General features: G+C 53.1%; 1 protein-coding gene across 6 annotated transcripts in view; it reads left to right on the top strand.

The window, feature by feature from the left end:
* Positions 1-12,211, top strand: part of LOC116953643 (CUGBP Elav-like family member 4) — a 31,006-nt gene that overhangs the window by 3,569 nt on the left and 15,226 nt on the right. For 5 of the 6 annotated variants that reach the window (XM_076051850.1, XM_076051847.1, XM_076051849.1 and 2 more), the window contains exons 3-5: positions 6,152-6,200; positions 7,865-7,990; positions 10,419-10,498. In XM_076051850.1, the coding sequence (XP_075907965.1) occupies positions 6,152-6,200; positions 7,865-7,990; positions 10,419-10,498 (255 nt within the window). Of the gene's footprint in view, positions 1-1,979; positions 2,005-6,151; positions 6,201-7,864; positions 7,991-10,418; positions 10,499-12,211 lie in introns of those variants that run through there. The other variant, XM_076051851.1, reaches the window with a different exon arrangement.

The raw sequence follows: 12,211 nt of genomic DNA, 5'->3' as shown, positions 1-12,211 counted from the left end.
CACGTACACACACAAAAACAAAAAGATCCCCCTTATAGCCTTAACAGACTGTAGGGGCAAGTGCTGGAACGGTACACGAGGGAGTGTGCGGCCAGCACCACGCCCGACCGCCTTTGTCTCCCCAGTGGCGATGTTTACACACCGCACCAGGTATTCGTTTAAGGCTGAGTCGACCTAGAGGAGACCCAGGACCGATTCAGATATTCGCCACAGTTGGTAGACGAGAGCGGGAATCGAACCCGGGTAACCAGTTTCGTAGTCCAGTGCGCTTACCACTACCCCACCGCTCGCCACCGCATGTACACACACTCACACACACACATACTCACACACTCACACTCACACACACACTCACACCCACACACTCACACACACAAAAAGACAAAGATCCCCCATATAGCCTTAACAGACTGTAGGGGCAAGTGCTGTTAGCGAGCACCTATGAAGGCCGGAACGGTACACGAGGGGGTGGGTGGCCAGCACCACGCCCGACCGCCTTTGTCTCCCTAGTGGCAATGTTTACACACCGCACCAGGTACTCATTTGAGGCTGAGTCGACCTAGGGGAGGCCCGGGACCGATTCAGATATTCGCCACAGTTGGTAGACGAGAGCGGGAATCGAACCCGGGTAACCAGTTTCGTAGTCCAGTGCCCTCACCACTACCCCACCGCTCGCCACCGCAGGTACACACACTCACACACACTCACACATACTCACACACTCACACACTCACACACACTCACACACTCACACACTCACACCCACACACTCACACACTCACACACATTCACACACCCTCACACACACACCCTCACACACACTCACACAGGCATACACGCATGGTATATTTTTTACATTGAGATAAACACGCAGACACAGGTTACACATTACCTGATGATGCTGCTACTGCTGCGTTTGCAGTGGTGCACAATGAACAAACAACAACAACAACAACAAGAACTAGTAAGTAACACTTTTGTGTGTGGCCTTGAAAGGAAAAAAATATAAGCGACGTTTCGGGAAATGCCCCTTCCTCATCGTACATAGAGAGGCCACAGACATAGTGATTAAGAGTCGACGGCTGTGCTCTGTACCTTAATTTAATGTTTGCTAATGAACAGTTTTAACTATATGAATAGTTACATCAATATTCGTAGCCGTTGAGCAATCGGCGAGATGTGGAAAGGCCGTCGGTGGGGGGAGAGGGGGGTTCTCCCAGTGAGCATCTGTTAAGGTCGTGTGTGTGACCAACCCCAAACATACAGCCAAAGATCTCCCGTATAACCTTCACAGACTATTGAGGCAAGGGCTGTTAGCGAGTACCGATGAAGGTCGGCACGGAACACGAGGCGGTAGGTGGCCAACACTACGCCTGGCCGCCTTTGTCTCCCAAGTGCTGATGTTTACACGCCGTACCAGGTATTAATTTGCGGCTGAGTCGATCTAGAGGATGCCCAGGACCAGTTCAAATATTCGCCACTGTTATTTGTCATGAGCGGGAATCGAATACGAGTCGCCGGGTTCGTATCGCAGCGCACGAACCTCTACACTACCGCTCCCCACACATTCACTGATTGTGGCCGCACGACAATAGCGCTCGCAAACAACACGGGCACGTGAGTACAGCGCCACTCGGGAGACAAAGGCGGTCGGGTGTGGTGCTGGACATACACCCCCTCGCCCGATGTGCTCGCCACTTGCCCCAACAGTCTGTACAGGCTATACGGGGGATTTGTCTTTGTGTGTGGGGAGCGGCTTAGCGCTGCGCTGCGCCACGAACACAGCCACTCACCCGAGTTCGATTCCCGATCACGGTCCACACCAGTGACGATTATCTGAACCGGTCCTGAGCCTCCCCTAGGTCGACTCAGATGAGTACCGAGTGCAGTGTGTAAACATCAGCACTGGGGAGACAAAGGCGGTCGGGTGTGGTGTTGGCCACCCATCCCCTCGTGTTCCGTGCCGGCCTTCGGAGGTCCTCGCTAACAGCACTTGTCGTAAAAGTACGTGAAGTCTATACGGGGGATCTTTGTGTGTGATTGTGTGTGCGTGTGTTCACGTGGCTCACTACCTCCTACCCACACCCCCAGCCCAAAACCTCGCCCTAACCCTAACGCCAACCCAATACCATAACCCCACTAGATCCAATAAAAAGCAAGACACATCTGACGTTAACCCTGACCGCCATACCATCATCATAACCCAAAGCCAAGCCCGAACTCTCACCAAGACCCAAACCCAGCCTTGAATCTAACCACGACCCCAAACCCTGTCACCTAACCCCTAACCCCAACCTCGAGCTCCAATCCCTTCCGCTCTCTCCGTGATCCAGAGTTACAAGTATTACGCGATGGAGAAACCTACTCTCTCTACACGTGTATGCACACACAGACAGGCACACACGTGTACACACACAGGTTCACACGTGCATACACACGGGCTCACGTGTACACACACAAGCTCACACGTGTACACGCGCAGGCTCACACGAGTACACTCACAAGCTGCTCACACGTGTACACACACGTGTACACGCGTGACTCTGCGCGTGTACCCTGCGCATGTACACGTATGTGTACACGCGTGTATACACACAGGCTCACACGTATACGCGCACAAATACTCACATGTGTACACACACGTGTATACACACAGGTTCACACGTATACACGCACAGGCTCAAACGTGTACACGCACAGGTTCACACGTGTACACACAATCACGCGTGTGTACACATCAACACGGGTGCACACACACACACACGTGTACACACAATCACGCGTGTGTACACATCAACACGGGTGCACACACACACGTGTACACACAATCACGCGTGTGTACACATAAACACGGGTGCACACACACACGTGTACACACAATCACGCGTGTGTACACATCAACACGTGCACACACACACGTGTACATACGGGGTTCTGGGTGAAGGTGCGGGTGGAGGGATCAGGGGGAATGGGGGAGGGCTGAGAGATTGGGATGAGGGGGTTGAGGGAGCGGGGTGAGGAGTGCAGGTGGGCGGGTGAGGGTGCGGGAGTGAGGGGTGAGTGTGCCTGTGGACTGATTGGATGTGACGGCGGCCGGGTCTCACGGCAACAGAAAAACAGCTTGCAGGGGCGAGTCACGGGGTGCAGCGTGATGGCGGTAGTGATTGGACGTTGATGGGTGATGTGTGTGTTGTGATGGCTGTAGTCATGTCTGTAGTGATGGGGTGTTGTGATGGGTGTTGTGATAGGTGTAGCAATGAGTGTGGATTGGGGCGGGGGGGGGGGGTGTCGTGATGGCTGATGTGCCGGCCCACTGCACGCCGTCGCCACGGCAACGTCTCCCGCCGTTGCCATGGCAGCGCGCTGTGGTTGCCATGGCGATAGCGGGTACGGTTGCTATGGAGACTGCTGTGTTGTCTCGGCAGCCGCGGTGGCGCCTCCAGATAAAAAATAACCTGGGGCGTCACGTGACCCCCCACCCCGCCCTCACCCCCCTCCGCTCCCCACGCGATTCCACGTTCCCACGGCCGAGGCTGCGATGCGAACTCTACATGAGCAGTCTGCGCATGCGCAGTGCAGGGGGGAGGGGAGTGGGCGAGTGGCGGGGCTAGTGGGAGTGAAGGGGGGTGCAGGGGGGCCCATCCCCTCACTCTCCTCCCCCCTCGCTACACCCCGCTCATTGCCTTGCGCGGTCACGTGTACGCGCACGACTGTCGCCATGGAAACCGGGTGGGGCGGGTGGGGGGGATCATGGGGGCGCTGCGGGGCGGAGAGAAGCAAATTAAGAGGGGAGGGGGAGGATGAGAGATGGAGGAGGGGACGGGGGGTGGGGAAACGGGGGCGGGTAAACGGGGGGTGAGGGGTGAACGGGGGGTGGGGGTGAACGGGGGGGGTGAACGGGGGGGGGGTGAACGGGGGGGGTGAACGGGGGGGTGAACGGGGGGGGGGTGAACGGGGGGGGTGAACGGGGGGGGGGCTAGCGGAGCGAGGGGTAGAAGGCGGGTGAGGTGTAAGTGGTTAGCGTGGTGAGAGGGGCCGTTTGGTCAGTGTGGTGAGGCGGTGTGGTGAGGAAGTGTGTGTGGTAAGCGTGGTGAGGGAGTGTGGTGTGGTTAGCGTGGTGAGGGAGTGTAGTGTGGTAAGCGTGGTGAGGGAGTGTAGTGTGGTAAGCGTGGTGAGGGAGTGTGGTGTGGTTAGCGTGGTGAGGGAGTGTGGTGTGGTAAGCGTGGTGAGGGAGTGTGTGTGGTAAGCGTCGTGAGGGAGTGTGTGTGGTAAGCGTGGTGAGGGAGTGTGGTGTGGTTAGCGTGTTGAGGGGGTGTGCGTAGTGTAGTGAGGGAGGGTGGTGTGGTAAGCCTGGTGAGGAAGTGTGGTGTGGTTAGCGTGGCGAGGGAGTGGTGCGCTCAATGTGGTGAGGCGGTGTGGTGAGGGAGTGTGTATGGTAAGCGTGGTTGAGGGAGTCTGTTGTAGTTAGTATCGTGAGAGAGTGGTGATGTAAGCGTAGTGAGGTAATGTGGTTAGTGTGGTGAAGGAGTGTGTTGTGGTAAACGTGGTGAGTGTGGTTTAGTTGGCGTGGTGAGGGAGTGGTGTGGTTAGCGTGGTGTGGGGGTGTAGTGTAATTAGCGTGGTGAGGGAGTGTGGTGTGGTTAGCGTGGTGAGGGAGTGGTGCGCTCAATGTGGTGAAAGGTGCGGTGAGGGAGTGTGTGTGGTAAGCGTGGTTGAGGGAGTCTGGTGTAGTTAGTATGGTGAGAGAGTGGTGTTGTAAGCGCAGTGAGGTAATGTGGTTAGTGTGGTGAAGGAGTGTGGTGTAGTTAGCGTGGTGAGGGAGTGGTGTGGTTAGCGTGGTGTGGGGGTGTAGTGTAATTAGCGTGGTGAGGGAGTGGTGTGGTTAGCTGTGGTGAGGGGGGTGGTGAGGTTAACGCGGTGGGGGGTAGTGGGGTAAACCAGTCGCGCCTCATTCTAAGTCAATTTCAGGGTCATTACAGCCTCAGGGGGCGGGTTGTGCGGTGGGGTTCTTCGGAGGGAGAGAGACAGAGGGGGAGAAGGGGAAGATGCAGAGATAGCAGAAGAGGGAGAATTGGGAGACATGGGAGGAGTTGGAGGGAGATGAGAAACAGGGGGTTGGGGATGGAGGGGTCAGTGAGGAGTGTAAGGGGTGGGGGGTGAAGGATGGTGAGTGATGGATGGTGTGGTGAGGGATGGTGGGGTGAGGGATGGTGTGGTGAGGGATGGTGGGGTGATGGGTGGTGGAGTGAGGGGTGGTGGAATGAGGGGTGGTGGAGTGAGGGGTGGTGGAGTGAGGGGTGGGCGGTGAAGGATGGGGAGTGATGGATGGTGTGGTGAGGGATGGTGGAGTGAGGGGTGGTGGATTGAGGGGTGGGGAGTGGGGGTGAAGGGTGATGGAGTGAGGGATGGTGAGGTGAGGGGTGGTGGAGTGAGGGATGGTGAGGTGTGGTGAGGGGTGGTGGAGTGAGGGATGGTGGGGTGAGGGGTGGTGGGGTGAGGTGTGGTGGGGTGAGGGGTGGTGGGGTGAGGGGTGGTGAGGTGAGGGGTGGTGAGGTGAGGGATGGTGAGGTGAGGGAGATGGATTCATATCCACCAGAGCCGTGGTTTAATCCCCCCCCCCCCCCCCGCGGATTAAGGAGCCACGCGCTGATCGGGATTTATAATCACATGGACGCGAGCCGCAACCACAACAACAACCACCACGAACAACAAAAACCACACCACTAACACAACCGCACCTATAACACAACCGCTAACATAACCACCACACCACTACAGAACCACAATAACAACCACACGAGTAACAACAACTACTAACACAACCAAACAACAACCACAAGAACCACACCACGAACACAACCACAGCAACCACTTAGACACAACCACACCTTCACCACACTCACCGCATTCACCTCACCACTCTTGGATGTGAGCTGTGATGATGGGGTTGTGATGAGTTGGTCTGATGATGATGAGGTGGTGTGATGAGGTGCGTGGTGAGGTGTGATGAGGAGGTGGTGTAAAGGGGCGGTGGTGTGATAACGTGGTAAGATAAGGTGGTGGTGGTGGGGGGAGTGGTGGTAGTGGAAAGATGAGGTGGCGTGTTGACGAGGTGGCGTGTCACGTGACCCGTACTGTCGTCTCCTTGCAGATGAACAGACCCATCCAAGTGAAGCCAGCAGACAGCGAGAGCCGAGGAGGTGCGATTCCCTCACCTCACCACTCACCTCCTCACATCGCCATTCACCCACCGCGACACACACCGTCTCACCACAACTCACCAAACTCGCGTCACCCACCTTCCCACTCACCTCCTCCCCTCGTCCAACCTCGTCACGCCTCATATATTTCGCCTCACCCATACCTCCTTACTCACCTCGTCGCCCACCTCAATGCACCTCTTTATGATAACGAACTCGTCAATTGTGGTTTATGAGTGAGGTATGGGGGTGAGGGCCCCGGGGGATGAGGGTACGGGGTGAGCGGACTGCACGCCTATCCCTCCCTGCCTTGGTGAGAGGCGAGCAGAGAGCATTGGTGAGTGTTGGTGAGTGGCGAGTTGAGAGTATTGGTGAGTGTTGGTGAGTGGCGAGTTGAGAGTATTGGTGAGTGTTGGTGAGTGGCGAGTTGAGAGTATTGGTGAGTGTTGGTGAGTGGCGAGTTGAGAGTATTGGTGAGTGTTGGTGAGTGGCGAGTTGAGAGTATTGGTGAGTGTTGGTGAGTGGTGAATGGTGAGTATTAGTAAAGTGAATGATGAGTTTTAGTACTGGTGAGCAGTAATTGTTGATAGTGAATGGTGTGAGTATTGGTGAGCAGTGAATGATGAGTTTTAGTATTAATGGTGAGCGTATCCTTGCCCCGCCTCCTTATGCAATGGAGCAGATGCTGTGCTTGTTTGGTTACCGTGGTAACGGTGCTGTTGCCATGGTAACTGGGCCGGGAGGCAGCGGGAGTGAGCCGTTTCCATGGCAACGGGAAATCGGGGAACCGCGTCAGATGTGAGGAAGATGAGGGTCCTCAGGAGAAGGGTGAGGTGCGCTGAGGTGGTGAGGGTGAGGAGGTGTGAGGAGGTGTGAGGGTGGAGTGTGAGGAGGTGTGAGGGTGGAGTTTGAGGAGGGGAGTGTGATGAGGTGTGAGGAGGGGAGTGTGAGGAGGGTGGAGTGTGGTGAGGTGTAAGGGTGGAGTGTGAGGAGGGGAGTGTGATGATGTGTAAGGGTGGAGTGTGAGGAGGGGAGTGGGTGGAGTGTGATGCAGTGTGAGGGTGGAGTGTGAGGGTGGAGTGTAAGGAGGTGTGTGGGTGGAGTTTGAGGAGGGGAGTGTGATGAGGTGGCGTGATGAGGTGCGAGGGTGGAGAGTGATGAGGTGTACGAGCCCAAGGATGCTCAACGTCGAGTGTTGGGGTCGGGCGAATGTGTGGACCGGGCCCCCCCCTCCCTGCGCGTCAACTGGGGCGAGGTTCGCCACTGGAGGTCGCCGCTGGGCCACTCGGCACCCAGGGCACGGACACGCGCCCGCGTGAACGTCGGGGGAGCGGTGGCGCTGCGGTCGGCGCGCCGCGCGCTCCCAAACCCGGACCCGAGTTCGACTCCCGGCTCACGACAAATAAAACAGCGGCGAATATCTGAACCGGTCCTGCCAGTGGCCTCCCTCCCTTAAGCTCGACTCAGCCATAACAAACGAGCACTGCGGTGTGTAATAAAACATCGGCGGCGGGGAGACAAAGGCGGCCGGGCGTGGTGTTTGTCCACCCTTAGCCCCCCGCCGCCGCCGCCTGGTGCTGCGTGGCCGGCCTGGCTGAGTGGGCGCTCACTCGGCCCCCCCCCAACAGCGCGGGCGGTGTGGGACCTCTGTCGCCTGTGTGTAGACCGCAAGCTGTTCGTGGGCATGCTGAGTAAGCAGCAGGCCGAGGAGGAGGTGAGGAGGATGTTTGAGGCGTTCGGCTCCATCGAGGAGTGCACCATCCTGCGCGGGCCAGACGGTAACAGCAAAGGTGAGCGGTGGTGAGGAAGTGGTGAGAGTGGCGAGAAGTTGTGAGTTGGTGAGCGCGAGCAATTGGCGAGCGGTGAGCAGTGGTGAGTGTTGAGCACCGGCCATTTGTGAGCACAGCCAGTGGGAGGGTGAGAGTGAGTGGTGAGGACCTGCCGGTAGTGGTGAGTGGAGTGATTAGTGCGGTGCTAATGTGTGCGTGTATGTTAAAACTGTGTAGGTATGATGTACTGTGTAGGTATGATGTACTGTGTGTGCATGGTGCACTGTGTGTATGGTATGCTGTGTAGGTACGGTGTACTGTGTGTGTATGCTGTACTGTGTGTATATATGGTGTACAGTGTATGTATGGTGTGCAGTGTGTGTATGGTGTACTGCATGTGTATGTGTTCTGTATGTATGCTGAACTGTGTTTGTATGCTCTGTGTGTATACTGTGTGTTTGTATCCTGTGTGTATGCTGCATATATGATGTGTGTATGCTGAATGTATGCTGCATATATGATGTGTGTATGCTGTATATATTCTGTGTGTATGCTGTATATATGATGTGTGTATGCTGTATATATTCTGTGTGTCTGCTGTACATACAGTGAGGGAAAAAAGTATTTGATCCCCTGCTGATTTTGTACGTTTGTCCACTGACAAAGAAATGATCAGTCTATAATTTTAATGGTAGGTTTATTTGAACAGTGAGAGACAGAATAACAACAAAATCCAGAAAAACGCATGTCAAAAATGTTATAAATTGATTTGCATTTTAATGAGGGAAATAAGTATTTGACCCCCTCTCAATCAGAAAGATTTTTGGCTCCCAGGTGTCTTTTATACAGGTAACGAACTAAGATAAGGAGCACACTCTTAAAGGGAGTGCTCCTAATCTCAGCTTGTTACCTGTATAAAAGACACCTGTCCACAGAAGCAATCAATCAATCAAATTCCAAACTCTCCACCATGGCCAAGACCAAAGAGCTCTCCAAGGATGTCAGGGACAAGATTGTAGACCTACACAAGGCTGGAATGGGCTACAAGACCATTGCCAAGCAGCTTGGTGAGAAGGTGACAACAGTTGGTGCGATTATTCGCAAATGAAATAAACACAAAAGAACTGTCAATCTCCCTCGGCCTGGGGCTCCATGCAAGATCTCATCTCGTGGAGTTGCAATGCTCATGAGAACGGTGAGGAATCAGCCCAGAACTACACGGGAGGATCTTGTCAATGATCTCAAGGCAGCTGGGACCATGGGTCACCAAGAAAACAATCGGTAACACACTACGCCGTGAAGGACTGAAATCCTGCAGCGCCCGCAATGTCCCCCTGCTCAAGAAAGCACATATACCTGCCCGTTTGAAGTTTGCCAATGAACATCTGAATGATTCAGAGGACAACTGGGTGAAAGTGTTGTGGTCAGATGAGACCAAAATGGAGCTCTTTGGCATCAACTCAACTCGCCGTGTTTGGAGGAGGAGGAATGCTGCCTATGACCCCAAGAACACCATCCCCACCGTCAAACATGGAGGTGGAAACATTATGCTTTGGGGGTTTTTTTCTGCTAAGGGGACAGGACTTCACCGCATCAAAGGGACGATGGACGGGGCCATGTATCGTCAAATCTTGTGTGAGAACCTCCTTCCCTCAGCCAGGTCATTGAAAATGGGTCGTGGATGGGTATTCCAGCATGAGAATGACCCAAAACACACGGCCAAGGCAACAAAGGAGTGGCTCAAGAAGAAGCACATTAAGGTCCTGGAGTGGCCTAACCAGTCTCCAGACCTTAATCCCATAGAAAATCTGTGGAGAGAGCTGAAGGTTCAAGTTGCCAAACGTCAGCCTCGAAACCTTAATGACTTGGAGAAGATCTGCAAAGAGGAGTGGGACAAAATCCCTCCTGAGATGTGTGCAAACCTGGTGACCAACTACAAGAAACGTCTGACCTCTGTGATTGCCAACAAGGGTTTTGCCACGAAGTACTAAGTCATGTTTTGCAGAGGGGTCAAATACTTATTTCCCTTATTAAAATGCAAATCAATTTATAACATTTTTGACATGCGTTTTTCTGGATTTTTGTTGTTGTTATTCTGTCTCTCACTGTTCAAATAAACCTACCATTAAAATTATAGACTGATGATTTCTTTGTCAGTGGGCAAACGTACAAAATCAGCAGGGGATCAAATACTTTTTTCCGCTCACTGTATGGTTTGTGTATGCTGTGTGTATGCTGTATATATGTGTGTATGCTGTGTGTATGCTCTATATATGCTGTGTGTATGATGTGTGTATGATCCCTGTGTGTATGATCCCTGTGTGTATGCTATATATATGCTGTGTGTATGCTGTGTGTATGATCCCTGTGTGTATGCTGTGTGTATGCTATATATATAGGCTGTGTGTATGCTGTATATAGGCTGTGTGTATGCTGTGTGTGTATCCAGGCTGCGCATTCGTGAAGTTCTCCAACCACGCCGAGGCTCAGGCGGCCATCAACGCGCTCCATGGGAGCCAGACCATGCCGGTGGGACCCCCCACCACCACCGCCGCCTTCCCCCATCAGTGCCTGTTCCTTCAACCCCATTGCCAATCAGAGAACATTACGTGCATGTTTGTGTTTTTGTCTCTGTGTGAGCGTGTGTATCTGTGTGGCTGTTTGTATGTGTCTGTGTATTATGTCTCTGTGTGTCTGTGTACGGTATTTGCGTCTGTGTCTCTGTATATGTCTGTCTCTGTGTGTACGTCTTTGTGTGTGTTTCTTTGTCTTTGTGTCTGTCTGCATCTGCATGCGCATTGTGTGTCTGCGTGTGTATCTGTGTCTATCTGTGTCTATGCATCTTTGTACCTATGTTTGTGTGTCTGTATGTCGTGTTTTTGTGTCGATTTCTTTGTGTCTGCGTCCTAGCATGTCTATGTGTCTGTGTGTCTTTATATCTGTGTTTTTATGTCTGTGTGTCTATGTGTCTGTGTGTCTATATGTCTTTATGTCTGTGTGTCCTTATGTCTGTGTGTCTGCGTGTCTTTATGTCTGTGCTTCTTTATGTCTGTGTGTCTGTGTATCTGCGTGTCTTTATGTCTGTGTCTGTGTATTTGGGTGTCTTTATGTCTGTGTGTCTTTATGTTTGTGTGTATTTGTATTTGTGTCCGTGTGTCTTTATGTTTGTGTGTCTATGTGACTGTGTGTCTGCGTGTGTCTGTGTTTCTGACAGGTCCTTTAGAGAATTGTCCGTAGAATTCCAGCGATTTCAATGGCCGTTTCCGCCACTGTTGACACGAATGGGATTCTCATCGTTATTCCCAGGATCGCCAGCACGGGGCGCTAATGTTCCCAAGATCCCATTCCAAGTGCCTGATGTTACTATGGCAACAGCGCGTGAATGTTACTATGGTAACAGCGTGTGAATGTTACTATGGCAACAGCGTGTAAATGTTAACATGACAACTGCGTGTGAATGTTACTATGGCAACAGCGTGTGAATGCTACTATGGCAACAGCGCGTGATTTTTACGATGGCAACAGCGTGTAAATGTTAACATGACAACTGCGTGTGAATGTTACTATGGCAACAGCGTGTAAATGCTACTATGGCAACAGCGCGTGATTTTTACGATGGCAACAGCGTGTAAATGTTAACATGACAACTGCGTGTGAATGTTACTGTGGCAACAGCGTGTGAATGCTACTATGGCAACAGCGCGTGATTTTTACGATGGCAACAGCGTGTGTACCTTTGTGTGTCTATGTCTATGCGTGTCTGTGTTGCATCGCTCGCGAACAGCACTTGCCCCAACAGTCTGTTAAGGCTATACGGGGGATCTTTGTTTTTGTCTTTGTATTATATGTGTTCCTGTGCGTTCTGTGTCTGTGTACCTTTGTCATGTGGTATTTTTACCTGTGTGTTCCATGCATAACTTCAAGAGGCGTGTGTGTGTGTGTCTAGGTAGTGGAGCGGTTAGCATGCCGTGCTACGTATCTGGCGAACCGAGTTTAATTCCCGCTCACGGAAAACACCGGTGACGATTATTTGAACCGGTCCTGGGCCTCCCCTAGGTTGACTCAGCCTCAAATGAGTACCTGGTTGCAGTGTGTAAACATCACCACTGGGGAGACAAAGGCGGTCGGGTGTGGTGTTGTCCACTCACCCCTTCATGTGCCTTGCCGGCCTTCATAGGTGCTACTTGCTAACAGCACTTGCTCCAACAGTCTTTCGTGTCTCCGTGTTTATGTGTCTCAGTG

This window comes from Petromyzon marinus, chromosome 52 (assembly GCF_048934315.1).
Source record: "Petromyzon marinus isolate PM22_M1 ecotype Great Lakes invasive population chromosome 52, UKy_Petmar_22M1.pri1.0, whole genome shotgun sequence".
Classification (NCBI taxonomy): Eukaryota; Metazoa; Chordata; class Hyperoartia; order Petromyzontiformes; family Petromyzontidae; genus Petromyzon; species Petromyzon marinus.
Note: the sequence above shows the minus strand (reverse complement) of the source record. Positions and strands in the feature narration are given on the sequence as shown.